The following is a 17,072-nucleotide window of genomic DNA, read 5'->3' on the forward strand; positions in this document are numbered from 1 at the left end:
GCCGCCGAAGCACGCCTCCCGGAATGTGACTCAAGTCCTGCACTCACTGTCGCAAATCCCCCGAAACCGACTGGGGCCCCACTTTCCTTTGATGTCTGGGGTCAGCGGCTGTTACAGAAAGAACGTGCTAAACTGTTTCCAGTGTTTAGTTTGCAATGGATATCAGGCTCCCGCTTTTACCATCTCCTTGAGAGTTTCATCCTGGGATACTTACACCACCAGGAGCAAGGGGTAGTGGGTGGTGTCCGTGAAGGTCGCTGGCTTGAGGATCTGAACCGGCAAGTCTAGGCAGAAACAGAGCACAGGGCAGCACGTTAGGGGCCAGGAAGGGAGGGGCGGGATGGGCGCTGGCTGGGTGTGCCCCCCCCCGGGGTGTGCTCCCTGGGGCCTGGGAGATGGGTACCCTGGAGGGTTAAGGCCGGTCCTCCACAGACAGGGGGACTCCGCCTCACTCTGGACTTGGGGAAAGCACCCAACCTCTTTGTGTGTGTGTGTGTGTGGGGGGGGTGCGCGGGCCTCTCACTGTTGTGGCCTCTCCCGTTGCGGAGCACGGGCTCCGGACGCGCAGGCCCAGCGGCCACGGCTCACGGGCCCAGCCGCTCCGCGGCACGTGGGATCCTCCCGGACCGGGGCTCGAACCCGCGTCCCCTGCATCGGCAGGCGGGCCCCCAACCACTGCCCCGCCAGGGAAGCCCAGCACCCAGCCTCTTCGAAGCTTAGTTTCTCCATCTGAAGCTTAACTGCAATCTTGCAAACAGGAAAGTGTAGAAAAGCAGAAAAGCCTGGACCACCGTGAGGACTTGCTGACGGCACAATTCCCGGCGGGGGTCGGGGGGAGGTGAACCCCCAGGGCAGCGTGCATCTCTGTTGGGCAGCAGTGCCCCAACCAGTGGTTAAGTGGGGACAGGCGGAGACTGAGGGCAGGGTGGGGTGAGGCAGGGGGCAGCGGCCCTGAGGGAGAGGCTAGAGCTGTGGGGAGCCTCCGGGCCAAGCCAGGGGCTGTGCGGGCCTCCCGGTTTGCAGGCTGGAGCTGGGCTGGTCTGGCTGCCTGCGGAGCCAGCGGGAGGGAGCTGGCGCAGCCGTGGGTCCTGCAGCCAAGGTCCTTTGGATCTGGTCCTCGGCAACCAGCATTCAGCCTGGGCGGGAGGGGGCCGTTTCCCTCACTGCTTTCTCTGTTCTTCCCCAAACAAACCTTCCTGCCCAAGTTAGAAATTGTTTATTGACGTTAACTACAGCCCAGATGAGCAATTAAATTGGAATTAGCGGCTTTTTCAGCACAATTACTGTAGACGCGCCCCAGGCTGGGGGCTGGCTCAGCAGCCTGAGCTGACCAGGGTCTCATTACTGATTCTGGCTGAATGTTAATGGGTTGCAAATTAGATCAATGGCCCAGGGACCCTGGGCTTTATCACTGAAATATCCATAAAACATGGTCTGGGCTGCTTTCTGCCACGGATAAGCCCATGGGCAGGCTTTGGCCACAGCGGCTGAATACACTCAGAGAGTGTTCCTGGAGCTGGGATGCTGCTCTAAGGAAAGCCTTAGCCTCCGGTAGCATTAAATGAAAAACAAAGCATAACAAAATAAAAACAGGTCCGCAGGGCGACATCGCTCAGATTTCCTGGGGCCCCAAAAAGGGGCGAAGAGCAAATGCCGGCCCTGCACACAGCTGTCCCCGCTCTCCTCGCGTCTACGTCCCCGTTTACCCGCAAGTAAAGCCTCACCCCGGAAAGACACCTCACGTGCAAGGGGGGCCGGGAGTTGGCTATTTGTTTCTAAAGACCCTTTCCTGCATTTTTGGAGGAGGGGACGGCAGGCACCCCTTAGTGCTCTGGGGTTTGGGAAACATTGTGTGCAGAGTGGGTGGAGGAGGGCTCTGGGCTAGAAGCTGAGACAGGATCCTGTGAAGGAATATGATCTGGCCTCCAAGGCCGCGGTAGGAAGGGACAGATGGGAGAAAACTTGCTGATGGGGGACGGGGGCAGGCAGCAAGCTGAGGTCTGACCGTGGAGGTTGCCCGGCCTTACGGGGCGTGACCTGCGCAGTCACGCAGGCCTGTGCAAGAGCCCTGGCCGGACTGGAAGCTCTGCTGTCATAATAAGCCCCACGTTTTCGTTTTGCTCGGGCCCTGCACGTTACGGGGCCTGCCTGAGGTCTGCAGATAAAGACGGGGGTAGAGGGGGTGGGGCCGGACCCGTGGAGGTTGCTTTGCTCACTCATCCAGCCTCCTATCCTTCCATCCATCCATCCATCCTTCCCTCCCTCCCTCCATCCACTATCAACCGGAAGTCATCTGGTTTTCTTGCCTCTGGTTCTTCCTTACAAAAGGAAAGCACGAGATAAATATCCAGTTAGTGTGAGGGCTCTCATGAACTTGGATCTGTCCTGACAGGACTCCGGGTTCTGCACGGCAGTTTGAACCAGTCACTGATGCCATCCCCACGGGCAGCCCAGACGTTCCTTTGACCCATTTCGTGGCAATACGAAGTCTCGGCGTTGGGGCTGTCTGTACAAGACACCCCGTATGGTCAGAGTCGCTCTCTTCACAGAAGACAGCTCGGCAGGGAAGAGGGGGGCACTCGAGATGAACAGGTCAAGAGCCGCGTCTCCAGCGCACACGCCCCAGGGCAGCAGAGGTTCTGCTTCCCGCCTGTGGGTAGCTGGTCTCAGGCCTGTCTGACTCGGGGTTGCCTGTTTCTGTCCCAGTGAAACAGCTCACGGGCTCCTGTGGTGGGTTCCCCGGGTCTCCCCACTCTTCCTTATCGTGTTAGAGCCGCGACTCCTGCGGGTCTCCTGAGCCCACTTTCAGCCTGGACTTGCGTCCTTCCTGCCCCTCACTTCTGTCCTGCGGTTCCCCCACGCCCTGACCCAGTTCCTCTGTCTCCCTCTTTCTTTTTGTTTGTTTGTTTGTTTTTGCGGTACGCGGGCCTCTCACCGCCGTGGCCCCTCCCGTTGCGGAGCACAGGCTCCGGACACGCAGGCTCAGCGGCCACGGCTCACGGGCCCAGCCGCTCCGCGGCACGTGGGATCTTCCCGGACCCGGGGCACAAACCTGTGTCCCCTGCATCGGCAGGCGGGCTCGCAACCACTGAGCCACCAGGGAAGCCCCTGTCTCCCTCTTTCTGACTGACAGCTCCTCTCCCGCTCAGGACTGGACGTGCTTGAACCCAGCCACCTGGGGCTGTGCTCCCTGGACACGCAAAACTGCCCTCGGTTCCAGAGCCGAGTGCATCCTGTGGGACCTGCGTGCGTCTCCGGGACGTGAGAGAAACCCAGACCCGGAGAGGCGGTGGGGATGGCCCTGGCCTGTGGGCAGCGATGTCCCCACTGGGCGTGACTGCAGGCTCCACTCATGCTTCTCCTAAGTCCATCTCGACTCCCGCCTCCGGCCCTTCCTTCTTGTTTCCTCCATCAGGCCCTCGTCAGAGCGAGTGCCCGCGGGCCACTGTAAGAGAAGGCCTCTGCACCCGTGGGCCGGGGGAGAGGGGCTGAAACACATCCTACTGTCTGACTTTTCTGACTGTCGCAGGTGACTCTCTCTCCCTGCCTGTATCTCTAGCGATGTTTAGAAAGGTTTCCATATAGTGTGATTCCGTGTGGCCCAAACAGGACCTGGATGAAGGTGCTGGAGGGTGAGGGCCCCCGTGTCGGCTGCCGCCTGGGACAAGCCCGCGGCTGGAGTTCCACCGGCCTCCCGCCCCCACCACGGCCGACCCTGCTGGTGCTTCTCCCTCCTTCTCCCCTCTTCTCTGCCAACCGAAAGCGACTCCAGGAACCCCGTCAAGTCCCACCTCGCCGGGAACCTTCACGGGACCCCGGTCCATTCTCACGCTCTCCCCTGAGCTCCTGGGCCATTCCTTTCTGCTCCGAAGGACGCAGCTTTACGGGACGCACCGTCTGGGTGGGTTTGACTTTGTTCCACAAGCTGAGCCTTGGTTCCTGCCCTTAGGGGCTCACGGTCTGTCAGGTGGCTGGGTCCAATCTAACAAGGGGTGCTCAGTGATACTCCGGGGCCCCCCAGCCCTAGTGACAAGCCGCTGTCCCACTGAAGGGACAGGGCCGACAAGGAGCTTCCAGACACGGGCTGGGACGGCAGGCACAGGCTCGGGCTACCACCTGCCCCCCGCCCCCCGCCCCAGGCCTGCAGTTCAGGCTTCTCTAGTCAGTCTCCGCACTCTTTCCCACTGATCGCTGGCGACCTTCTACGTTAGCCCAGGAGATGGAGTCTATTCAGCAACCTCCGAGACGATAGGCAGGTGGGTACCTGAACGGATGCGACTCAAAGATGACTTCAGGGTTTGAAATCTAAGTTCTCCGAAGCCAGTCAACACAACTGAAGGGCGTCATCCTCGAAAGGAGGAGAGCGTGGAGGGGGACACAGTGCTGGGGGACGGACGGTGAGAGGAGTTCGGAGCGTGTGCGCTGGAGGTTTCCAAGGGCAGGTGCCCGGTGGGTGGCGAAGCTCCGGGCTGGGCTGACGGGGGGCTGTCCGCAGAGGCGAGGAGGCTGAGAGAAACCTGCTTCCCTCCAGGAGGTGCAAGGCCCATTCCAGCCAGTGCTCTGGGGTCCTCGGGGCCTAGGGGTGCCTGCTGCAGAGCACCTGCTCGTAAAAGCTTATTGAATGGCTGAGCAGACGGTTTCAGAGGGAGAAGGACACAGGCCGAGGCAGAGCGCTGGATGGGCGCGGGCTGCACCGACCCCCGGCCCCCCAGGCGGTGCTTCTCCAGCTTCCAGGACACCCCTCAGCCCACGAGCAACGCTTAGAGGTAAGATGAGGCGCTAAGAACGTCAGTGGCACAGAAAGGGAGCTTCCGGCGGGAGACGTTTCCCCGGACGGCACCATGACCCGTTCCGTCCCAACAAGGAGGGAGTTCTAAACTGTCAGCCTCTCGAGGACAGAAATCACGCGCTCCTGTCTTTTTGTGGGTCACGGAGCGAGCATCCGGGCCGTGAGCGCGGCCGGCCCGGCGTGAGCTTTGCCCCCGGCCCCCGGCCCCCCTCGCCGGGGAGGAGGCGGTTCTGGCCCGTGCTGCCCCGCAACCCCCCGGCCGGCAATCGGGGTCCGGCTCTCTCAGAGCAGAAGCTGGTTTTCCCGTTTAAAGGAGGAAATGTAGCGCTTACTGTAATCGTCAATCTCGATTTTCCTGTACTCTACTTTAGGCATCTGCCGCTTGTTTATGGCTTTCTGTACGTGTTCGTTTGTTTCCAGGTCAAAAATTCCTGAAAGAGACAAAAAAATGACACACTCACATTCAGTAACCGCTTCTTGACGCCGTGAGTCTCCACGCGCCTCCCGTCACTCCTCCTGCGTCAGAGGAGAGGGCCGCTGACTCCACGGCTGGAACCAGAGCTGCACACATTAGATAGATCGTGTGCTCAGGTCCAGCACGAGGGGAGAGTCGAGCTCGGGTCAGGGGCCCCAGGCACACGGCAGGCTCTTGCACTGTGTCCGGCGCCCCTGCCCCCCCGGCCGTCCTCACTCTCCACGCGTTTCTCCCTCTCCCCCCCTCCCCACGTTGCTTTAGGTGTGCTTGGTCTCAAGACTGCTTGGTTTTGGGAGACCGACATCATGCCTGTCAGGACAGGCGGTTTTACAGATGTCGTGGCCTCGATAACGCTACAGAAAGGAGAGGAAAAGCTGGAGCGTGACCCTTATTACGTTTCCCAGGAAAAGTGGTTGGACTCGGGTTTCTTGCCTTAGTCATAGGGGGTCTGGCTTTGGGGACCTTGGTCTGGACCGTCACTCGAGCTGGCGGTGACGCCACATGAGCCGCAGTGCAGGGGGACTGGCCCATCTCCCTTGGAGTCTGAGAGGCGGCTCCACCCTGACCCGCACCGTAGACACACCAGCTCTGTGACCCTTAGGCTGTAACAGCTCAAGAGGCCCTGGCTGTGACCCTCTACCCCCATCAGCCCTCTTCACTGACCCCCTGCGGATGTGGCCCTTCTGTTACGGGTCAGACTTCCTCCCTCTGACACGTAACAGAACCCACCCCACTTCTTTTCTCCCCTCTCACCTCAGTTCTACCTGGGGACAACTTGTGGTTCATTTGAAAGGAAGTTTTATCTTTAAGGGGCTCGACAAGTCACTTTGAGACATTTGTGAACATTTTAAAGAATACGCTAATCTCACAAGCATCCTCCGTGATAACTGCCTTTGAGGACGGCGGGCCCTGCACGGGCGTCCGCTCCACACAGGCTGGGCAGATGAGCCACTGCTCACGACCGGGACCTCCAGCAACGAGTGTCTTATCTATGGGGCCGTGAGGATGGCCTCTGAGAAGAACCAGCAAACTTCTATGGGGGCAGAGGCAACTGAAAGTTCCTGGGGCTGGTGACAAGCAAATAAACAAAACAGAAGATGTTTTTCAAGTTTGCTGAGCACGTATTTGGATATTCAGCTTTGGTGGAAAGGTGAGGGGAGGAGTGGTGAAACTAACTCTCAAACAGGTAAAGTTAAAAAAAATGTGAAGTGGGACCCCCCCGCCACATAGCATATGCAAGAAGTGCTGTCCTTTGTGGCAAGCCGGAAGGGACCGTCGACCTTGTGGTCACACGTGCAAGCTCGGGAGGGGACACCCGACCCTGGCATGGCGTGCCTGCCCCACTGCCTGCCCACACTCCTAACAGAGCCGAGAGAGCACTCATTACCCTGAGTCCAGATGCCCTTGGCCCTTTAACACAGCATTCCAGGCATACAACAGTCTGTTGAGAGCAGTTGGTTTAGGAGACATTAACTATCTATTCTCCATGTTCTATCCACACATATAGGGCAGGAAGATTAGAAGGGAGCGCCACAAGATAATGAAAAAGAATAGCATTCTCCAAGTTCTTTGCTGCCTCAGGGCCTTTGCACTTGCTGTCCCATGTTGCTGGCTCTTTCCCCTCCATCAAGTCAAACATCACCTCCTCAAAGAGAAGCCCTGACCCTTCACCTCAGGTACCCCTCTCCAGGTGCACGTAACACTAACTCTAAGAGATCTGGTCATCTGTCTGGCTGACCCTATCCCACCCAAGGCATCAGTGTTCAGTCCCATCCCAGGGACAAGACACAGTAGTTTCCAGGAACATGAGTACATAGAGCTGTTTGTGGAAATCTGATTCATACCCCAGAAATGATGCATCTTCACAGTAGCCGAGTTTGGGTTTCAACCCAAGTCTTTCTTCCTTTTCCCACATGGAAAGGACTGAGAGGTCCTCCTCGGTGCTTCAGAAAGCCCGAAGGCTCTCAGAGGGTCCTGGCGCTCAGACCTCTTAGCAGTAAGAGCTGAAGCGATTGAGGCCTGACTATTAACCACTGCTTCCCGCACAAAGCAAAAAAAAAAAAAAAACACCAAAACCAAAGCACATTTTTATTCGATTGAAAAGTTGACAGTGCTTGAAGGACTAATGGTACATCCAAGTTACTATTTAGTTAATTCTGGGAATTGAGGGAATTCATTGAGGCAACCCAAATCCAAGCTTAGCGCAGGGGCCGGAGCACAGACCTTACAGGGTCTTCTGGAAGCCTCAGCCCTCTGGGCCACGACCTGGACCCCTCTGCCTGTCTACGAGATAAGCCCCGGTGGGGACAGGTGAGGGACTCGGGGTGTGCGAACGTGAGTCAGACCAGAGAAACGGACACTCGTGAGGATGAGGGAGTCATCAGGAAGAACGGCTTCAGGGTCAAAAGCAAGGCTGAGTCCTTGGCTGTCAGAGAAGCAGCACTGAGCTTCTGCTTCTGGGGGTTGGACAAGGCTCCGGCGGGGGCCGACCTGGATGATCAAACTTCACAACGAAGGAGACCTGGTGCAGCCTCTCAAGGTCTGTTATAACCTTCTCTCTGCGTGTCTGCATCGGGATCTGATATTTCTGACACCAGATGAGCCCGAAGGAGAAGTTTCGTGCTCAGGCCTGACGTGCTGCTTTGCAGCCCACGAGCTAGGCTTGCGTGGAGTTGACGAGAACACAGACGTGCCACCGAAGCACTGAGTTCCCGGTCCCTGGATCCGGGAGCCGCGGCTTCGTGCGGGAGCCCACGGCGTTCTAACCTCCCACGGTTGTTCTAACGGCACACGGCCTCTGCAGACGGCGTGTGAATGGCTAGTCCCTCTGTACTGAAATGCCACCCTTCACAGAAAGGCGCCGAAGCAACAGACTATTAAATTTAGTTAAATATTAGATTTCTCATTTAATGATTGCCCACACAACTGGTTTTATCAGCAGAGAGCTGGCTGTCCCACAGGGGAGCTGAGTTAAGCCATTTTATTTGTTCCCGTAATTGCATTCAGAAAGGGCAGAAGCACGGCCGAGGAAATAAGAAAAGACGGGCCTGTTCCCGAAGGGTTCTGCTTTTGACGTGGGGGCCGCGGGGGCCTGCAGTCTGAGGCGTGCAAACGGCCCCTCCTCAATCAGACGTGAGCCCCTCTCATACTTGGTGGGATCGGCTATTATCAGATCTGGGCACGCGGAGCCTGCGGGAAGCAGGGCCACTCACGACGGCTGCTCCCCGGCTGCGCCCCAGTGGGCAGACGCCGAGCGGTGGTGACCGAGGCCGTCCTGAGACTCTGCTGGCTCTGGGCCTGGGAGGAATCGCCACGTGGCCGGATTTGGGGACACGAATGACCAGAGTCAAATGGAGGCCGATAAGCGGCCGGGCCAGAGGAGAGAAGAGCCGCCCGCACCCCTCCCACGCTTCTGAGGGGAGCGGGAGAGCAGGGACTGCACGCAGCTTCCTCGAGCCTGGCCGCCCGCCGGGTTCTCTGGGCCCTTCCCGGTGTGTTTCGCACAGCTTCCTCTTGTGCACCTGTCCCGGCAGCGTCAGGGCCCCGTCCTCCCCGCTCAGTGGCTGCAGCATCGCAGACGCGGCCTGCCCAGCCCGGGGCTGCGCGGCTCAGACTGGAGCCCGGCTGGAGGCTGGCGCGGACGCCCTCCAGACCCCTATCTCACCCGGAGACTGCGTTCTCCAGCTCCCAACGTCCAGGTGTTAAGCCACACAGTTTGGGTGGTAATTGTTCTTTTCGCCGTGTCTCTCTCTCTCTCTCTCTCTCCAGACAGATTCTAAGCAACCTGGAAGCAGGGCGATGTAAGTGCATTTGTGGCGCGGGCACCGTGCCAGCAGGCGGGTGGGCTCGGTGAGAGGGGCCGTGCGTGGCTCCCACCCCCTCAGCTACATCCCACCTCAGGAAAGGGCACAGGGCCGTGGGCCAGCCCTCCAGCGCCCCAGGGACGCCGAGGCAGGTGCTCCAGGGGCAGGAGGTGCCATGGGCCCCGCTCACTCCGTGCTCTGTTAGCCAAACACCAGCTCGCCCCCGAACCTGCTGGGTTCTGGCCTAGAGCGGGCCGTCTGTACACCCGACCGTCCCTGTCCCTCCAGAAGGGCTGCCAGTGTGTGTGTGTGTGTGGTGGTGGTGGGGGGCTGCGGACCCGGAGGACTTTGCAGACACAGTGGAGGCCTTGACCTAGATGGGTGCACGCTGGCTGGCACCTCCTGGCATCCCCCCATCCCACCTGCTTGCCACGTGCCTGACAGCACAGGTGACGCCCCCTGGGTGGGCCCTCGGAGGGGGACGGCAGGCGGGTCTCCCAGGCAGAGAGAACCGAGTGAGAAAGGGGACAGACACCAAACAGCCCATGTGCGGGACAATCTCTAAGAAGAACGCCTGCGACTCCAGCCGGCCGTGCGAGTTGATTCCGCCTCTGTGTGAAAGCCCGAGCGCAGGGAGCGGGAGGGAGAGGCCCTGTCGAGCAGTTCTGGTGAAGGAGGCACACCGGGCGGCTCGGCGACGTGGGGTCTGTGAGCGGCGGCCACGACACCGCGGGCGCCGCCGGGCAGGGAGGCACCCGAATTGTGTCCGCACACCGAGCTCACATGGAGCTCACACTCACGCCGAAGCCAGCAACTATTAACGCGGCGACTGTGCCGGTTTTCCTGTGCCAGCACCTGAGGAGTGTGTGCTCTGGGCCCGACCGTAATTACGTTCTGAAGGAAACAGCTTCTGAATAATTCAGAGTCACATCTGTGACAGCCGCAGGCTCTGTCCGCACGTACAATTTCCTAAAGGGAAAGAAGTGCAATATTCCCCGGGTGGCTCTGGGGTCGGGAGCAGAGGAGGGGGAAAGACAAAGACCCCTGAAACAGTAACTGCGCATTTCAGAGCAGGGCCGGAGCCCAGGGAATGACCGCCGCCTTCCGGACCCTGCCCGGACCTTTGGGGGCCCGCCTGCCGCCTGTCGAGCTGTGTCCCCACGGCTTCTCTTTGACCGTCACTGTCACACAACGTGGGCCGTACATAGCTGGACGTCCGGGCTCTCCACAGTTTGCCCAAAGGCCGCCTCCCCGAGAGCCCGATCGCCTGCGGGCCACTGGGCTGCGGACAGGTGGCCTCACGTCCTGCGTCCGACCCGCACGCCGGTGGGACCTGCCCTCCCGACTTGTGAGGGAGCTCTGCACTCCGCTTGCCGGGCCCAAACACCATCAGGGCCTCGGCGCCGCGTCAGGTTCCACCGGGGCTGCCTCTGGCGCGGTGATCAGGGACGCTGCGGTTGTGAGCGTGTCACTCAGGTGACAGCAGAGCTAAGGCCTTGGGCTCCCGGGCCCGGGCCTGGGGCCTGTGCTTCGGGTCACACGAGCCGAGGTCTGCTGGCCTGGCCGTGGCCGTGCGACCCCAGGTAACTTGCTGCGAGGCTCACGCCCAGTACTGTCCGGGAAGCCTCAGGCAGGCTGGTCCTTGGTATTAAGTGGTTACTTGGTTATGTTAAAAGTGCTGGATGTGGCGCAGACGGGGATTAAGCATTCGGGGTGCAGTTCAAGGGCTCCGCCCTGCCGAGCCCGGAATCCTCCCCGAGCCTGCACACCGGGGCTGAGCGGGGTGCATCCCAGAGCAAAGGATCCTCGGCCCGGCTCAGAGCAGGCGCAGGACGGAGCCGCCAGGCCCGAGTGGCCCCGGCCGCGCTGGCCGCCGGCTGAGCTGCTCGGCGCTCCGAGGGGAGGGACGGGCTGTGCCCCAGCCGCCGGGCGCGACAGGACCCCAGCGCTTTCCAGCTGGGAACACTTCAGGCGGGCTCCTCTCCCTGGGTTTTCCTCATGAATAATGGCGGTAGGAAGAGCTCCTGCCTCGCGGGCTGTGGCGGGGCGGGACGAGTGGATACACGCCCCAAGCCAGCTCTGTCACCTGCCTGAGGTCGCTGTCGCCGGCACCGCCACTCCTGAGGCCTCCAGCCTTCCTCCAGGTCCTGCTTCCAGAAGATGTTCACGACGCAGCCTCGGGCAGCACAGGCACACGGCGTGGCTTCTCGGAGCCCGAACCTCACAGGACAGCTCTTGCAGGCAGGGGCAGCCGGGGGGACGGAGTGGCCACCGCTTGCCCCTGTGACGCTCCTGGAGCGTTTCCACGGCCTTTTCAGCCCCGAAGAGCACAGCCCGTGTGAAACGCACCTGAGGCCCGAGGGCCGCTCAGTGAGCCGTGTGGTCCCGCACGCGACGCACGTGGATCCGAGCCCAGCAGAGGGGCCCCAAGGCTCGGACGGCCCAGGGTCTGGGGGTACCGGCTCCGCCCCTCACCCGAGAGGGGTCCACCCGGTTCGACAGACAAACCAAAACCCGAGGGCACTTTGTTCTGTGCTGGCGCAGCTGGAGATGAGATGCGCGGTGAGGCTCCAGAGCCGACATCAGACACGTCAGAAGTTAAACACACAGAAAACTCCCCGGCTGACTCCCCGCCGCCAAGGCCCGGAGGCTAGACTCCGCGTTTGACCTGCTGCCGGGACCTCCAACCTTCAATTCTTCTTCTCCAGGCGCCCCAGGCCTCTCCTGTGGAGTCGGCTTCCGGCACAAGGAACGGCGCGGGGCGGGGGCCGAGGCATGGGGCCCTGCGCAGGTCATCATCGGCAAGTCACACAGTCTCCCTGTCCCCACCCCTGTGACCGGCACCCGACGGGCATATGCTCTTCATGGGCAGACAGAGGGACTGAAGAAATTAAACGTCTGAAAAATCCTTTTTAAAACCTGAGCTCACTCGTGGATTAAACTTTGCAACGTTTTGCTGTTTTCCTTTCCTCCCTCCCTCCCTCCCTCCCTCCCTCTTTTTAAAAATTTCTTCTCACTTTCTCCTCTTACTGAGACTATTTGCTCTTTTTTTTTTTTTCCCGGTACGCGGGCCTCTCACTGTTGTGGCCTCTCCCGCTGCGGAGCGCAGGCTCCGGACGCGCAGGTGCAGCGGCCACGGCTCACGGGCCCAGCCGCTCCGCGGCATGTGGGATCCTCCCGGACCGGGGCACGAACCCGCGTCCCCTGCATCGGCAGGCGGACTCTCAACCGCTGCGCCACCAGGGAAGCCCAGAGTATTTGCTCTTGAACAGTAAGAATCCCAGAAGAAATAGTCTTAGCTGTCAGTATTCTTGCAGCTTGAACGTGGGTAAATGCACTCTGTCACGCACCATCCGACTGTAACCATGGTGATGTAGCCCTTGGACGTGGGGTGGCAGGTGAGATCCAGGCCTTGGGTCTGGCATCTACCGCACACACAGGGGTGGTGATTACGGGTTATTCCCAGACGGGGGCAGCCAGGAGGGATGCTCGGCTGAGCTCCAACAACCAGGCAGGACCCGCGTGCACAATCTTTGCAGAAGAACACAATAAACACGGGGTAAGTACGGGACGCATGCCGAGAGCCGTGCAACGCGGGGCGGACACTGCACCTCTCGGGGTCCCCGAGCTCCAGTCTTTAAAAGAAAGAGGCTGGACTCGCCGTCAACGCCGTCTTCACTCTGAAGCCGCTGATCCCAGCACAGCGCGGGTTTCCCTTCTTTCCTGCCACGAGCCACAGGGCGTGCAGCACCTCACAGCTCCAGGTATCGTCAACAAATAACCCATCCCTTGTCATCACGTGTCCTGCCCACCGTTCCGACAAAAGACCACTTGCTACCTGAGAATTCATTGTTTTGGGTCATTTGAATGATAAGCAAAAGTTCAATTCTTTTGCTGACTAAAAATATAAAACCTCTCTTTTGTCGTGCCTGTTTAGGATTGAAATGCATTTCTTAGGAAATAAGACGTTCGTTTAAAGCCGAGTTCTTAAATTGGGGTCCACAGACATAGTATCAGAAGTCTTACTTTCTCCCTTTTATATAGGGTCTGCTTACTATTCAAGTCTGGGAAACACTCGATTACCAGACACTTGCTAGGGCATCAGAGGTGTCTGACTGCACCTGCCAGGTGTGCTTGGGGGGAAGTCAGGAGCCTACCTGGGAGGGTCGGGGCAGCAGGCGGTGGTCTGGGAGGAAGGAGCAGTGGGGCACCAGTCTGGGGACAGAGGCCGGGACGAGAACAGGTCAGAGCCAGACGCAGACGGAGGGCCCGGTTTGGGTGAAACTGGGGAGGGGGCGGGGAGACCCTGCTGGGGAGGAAGGCAGCGGTGTGGTCTCCCGCCAGCGGCCAACCCGTCGTCCCTGCGTTTCTGCGTTTGGGGCTGGTGCCGTGAAGGGCAACAGGAAGCCTATTCTCCGGCACCACCTGCCAACTTTCCACTGAGACGTCTCCGGAAACCAGTTTTGCTTCCCAGTGTGGGTAAAATGAGGACAATTTAAAACATCACAGCGATCACCGAAATCTCAAATCCCTACCAAATTGGAAAGGCCCTGACCAATTTTCTCTGAAGCCTTAGATCAAAGCTGGTCTCTTCTTTCAGGTCTTCTGGGACCTTGTCTCTGGGTTTGATAAAGACCCAGAACTCAAGCCAGGCACTGATGAATATGTATGTCTTTATGGTTTCTCCTGGATGTTTGTGTCTATTATCACATTTTCCGTCCTTCATCTTTACGTCTTTTACGTCCTAAGCGACGCTAAGCTCTTCCAGTGTAGGGTCAGGTCTCACACCTCTACAACCAGCCCCGCTCCCCGCCGTTTGGTCCCCCTGTCCTTACCGGTTCCATGCTGGGCCCCGGTGCTCACAGCCACAGTCAGAGAACCTTCCTTGGTGGGGTCACCCCCCTTCTATGAGCCTCCCCGGCATTGAGCACAGCTGTCTGGAAAGGGCCTTCATGGTCAGACCAAAGTAATCTGCACAAGAATGGCCCATACTTACCCCACTAGGTCACTCCTTTCAGGGACAGGCCTCCTAGACTCACCCTCCTTTTTACTTCCTGTGATACTGACTGCTAACTCATCAAAGTTTCTCCTCCTTCCAGGCACACAGCTTCTCTTTTTCTAGGTGCGCCCACATGCGGGAGCTCTGGCTGGAAAGGACACACACCACCGCTAGGCCTCAACACAAAAATCACAAAACCTTCCCATTTTCTCTCTTCCTGTCTCCAGGGCCAGAAGCAGAGCCTTGAAGATGCTGGGGCCACACTCTAGAAGGAGCCTGCAGCCCTGGGTTCCTACCGGGAGAGCAACCTGTATTTTGTGTGCGTGAAATAGAAACCCTCGTTCTGCTGAGTGCTGGGTGGAATGGCATCCCCACAAAAGACGCTGAGGTCCTCACCCTCAGGACTGGTGAGGGTGACCTCATTTGGAAACAGGGTCTTTGCAGAGAAATCAAGCTACAATTGAAGTCATCAGGGCGGGCCCTGATCCAATATGACTGGTGTCCTTTTATAGAAAGGGCAGATTTGGAGACAGACATGCACACAGGGAGAAGATGAAGAGCCCGGGGTGAGGTTTCCATAAGCCAAGGGATGTCAAAGATCAACAGCAACCAGCAGAAGCTGGGAGAGAGGCCTGGACAGCGTCTCCCTCACAGCCTCAGAAGGTACCAGCCCCGCCGACACCTTGATCTTGGACTTGCAGCCTCCAGAAAGGCGACACAATAAATTTCTGTTGTTCGAGCCCCCAGCGTGTGCTACTGTGTGGTGGTGGCCCTGGGAAACCCATACACGAAGCTGCTGAGATTCTGGTGGTGGTTGTTACAGCAGCTGTGATCATTCAGTAGCAAAATCCTGATTTTTATTTGAGGTGCGGGGAGCCCAGATAAAAGACATCTCCCAGCATCCTTTGCAGCCCGGTGGGACAGGCGGCCAAGCTGTGACCTTTAGACGGAAGCAGAGTGTCAGCAGCCCCTGCGGGGAGACAGCCTGAGGCGCCCAGTTACAGGAATCACCCTGTGCTTCACCCGCCCTCCTGTCTTCCGGCCCGGGATGCAGACACGACGCCACCGTGCATTGCAAAGCAACACGTCTTCCGTCCAGTTTCAGCGACTGCTGTCTTGAGTTTTCTGCTACCCGTAGCCAAACGTGATCCCAAATGATGTAAGAGATTTTTATATTTTAAAAGAAGCCTTTGTGCAGGAGTGACGTCCACACCCACAGGAATGAACACACGACAGGAGTATTTCAGGCACCTGCTGGGCGGGGAAAAGTGGGTGCTCCAGGGGGGTCTTCCTGGAGACCCTCAAACTGCCATCTCAGAACATACCTCAGACACTGAACAAAAACACCCCTATTCTCTTGGGTGGTGGGTATCACACCAGCAGCCACATTGAGATCATGCCTTTTGCAACTTAATTTTGTGGCTTGAGTCAAAAGTCTGAACAATTTTGAGCTATACCGAGAACTATAAACGCAGAAACAGGGAAAGTCAGAGTGAAATATCTCCTGAGTTTGCATTAGGCTGCGGGAAAACCAGAGCTCAAGTGTAACCGTATGCACAGGCCTGTACAACAAAGGTGACAAAAAAGAATTCCACACATCAGCACAGGACTTAAATGCTGTCCAGTGTCCCATTAAGCAGCACGTGGCTAAGATGAAGCACAACGGTGTCACCTCCAGGTCCTCTGCTAAATTTCAGAGAAGAATGGGACACCGACTGCAGAGCCCACCTCACCCCGTGTGCAAAACGCTCTTCATTTCGTGTTCCCTGGGTCCTCTCTCTTTGCCTCGGGGAATCAGCCACAAGAGTGACGGCTCAACCGCAACAGTAAAATGCTTAAAAATACCTGCGTGTGTCGGGAGCACCACAAAGGAATACGGACGCCAACCTACAACCTCCGCTCTGTCCACGTGCCGACTGCGCTGCTGGGTTATTGCAGCCAACCAACCAAACATGAAGATAACGGGTCGCTTGGCTTCCCAAGCAGAATTAGTAAAATGCCTCAGAACTCTCTTTTAGAGGCACTGCACCCCCAAACATTATTTTATAAATGGAATAAATAAAATGTTGTGTCGATGCTATTCCGTATATCTAAGATACCAATCTGCTTCATTTGCACTCATACCCGAGCCTTAGGAAAGCGATGGCGACTTTACCCGGCACCGTGGGAGCGCCAAGGCGGCGGAGGGGGGGGTGGCGTGGGGACCTCTTCACGCACCTGACCCTCGGGGTCCCTAATGCCGTCATCACATCCAGGCCTGAGCGGGACTAAAAGCAAAATCCATTCTGAAAAGGCAGGTATTAACCTTGACTTGACTTGGATAGAAAAATAATAGGACCCTCCCAAGAAGTAAAAGTACTTTCCTGAATGGCTTTCTTAAGCAGAGTTACATCTACTTTTTAAATTATGGATTCGCAGGAAGTTTCAAAAATAGTGCACTGAGTTCTGTGCTCCTACCCTTAGCTTCCCCAGTGGTGACCTCTCTTATCATTGTGGTGCAGTCACTGTCCTGTAGTCACCGCAGTGCAGTCACTGTACTATAGTCACCGCAGTGCAGTCACTGTCCTGCAGTCACTGTCCTGCAGTCACTGTCCTGTAGTCACCGCAGTAAAGTCACTGTCCTGTAGTCATTGTCCTGCAGTCACTGTCCTGTAGTCACCGCAGTGCAGTCACTGTATTGTAGTCACCGCAGTGCAGTCACTGTCCTGTAGTCACTGCAGTGCAGTCATTACCGTGCAGTCACTGTCCTGTAGTCACCGCAGTGCAGTCACTGTCCTGTAGTCACTGCAGTGCAGTCACTGTCCTGTAGTCACCGCAGTGCAGTCACTGTCCTGTAGTCACTGCAGTGCAGTCACTGTATTGTAGTCACTGTCCTGCAGTCACTGTCCTGTAGTCACCGCAGTGCAGTCACTGTCCTGCAGTCACTGTCCTGTAGTCACTGCAGTGCAGTCACTGTACTATAGTCACAGCAGTGCAGTCACTGTCCTGTAGTCACTGCAGTGCAGT

The 17,072-nt window shown here is 58.1% G+C and overlaps 1 protein-coding gene across 4 annotated transcripts in view; it reads right to left on the reverse strand.

Moving 5' to 3' along the window:
* DPP6 (dipeptidyl peptidase like 6) overlaps window positions 1–17,072 on the reverse strand; it is a 922,327-nt gene that overhangs the window by 20,263 nt on the left and 884,992 nt on the right. For all 4 annotated transcript variants that reach the window (XM_067041762.1, XM_059073588.2, XM_067041763.1 and 1 more), the window contains exons 18-19: window positions 5,122–5,220; window positions 215–284 (exon numbers count right to left, since the gene is read on the reverse strand). In XM_067041762.1, coding sequence (XP_066897863.1) covers window positions 215–284; window positions 5,122–5,220 — 169 coding nt within the window. The remainder of the gene's footprint in view (window positions 1–214; window positions 285–5,121; window positions 5,221–17,072) is intronic.

This window comes from Kogia breviceps, chromosome 9 (assembly GCF_026419965.1).
Source record: "Kogia breviceps isolate mKogBre1 chromosome 9, mKogBre1 haplotype 1, whole genome shotgun sequence".
Taxonomy (NCBI): Eukaryota; Metazoa; Chordata; class Mammalia; order Artiodactyla; family Physeteridae; genus Kogia; species Kogia breviceps.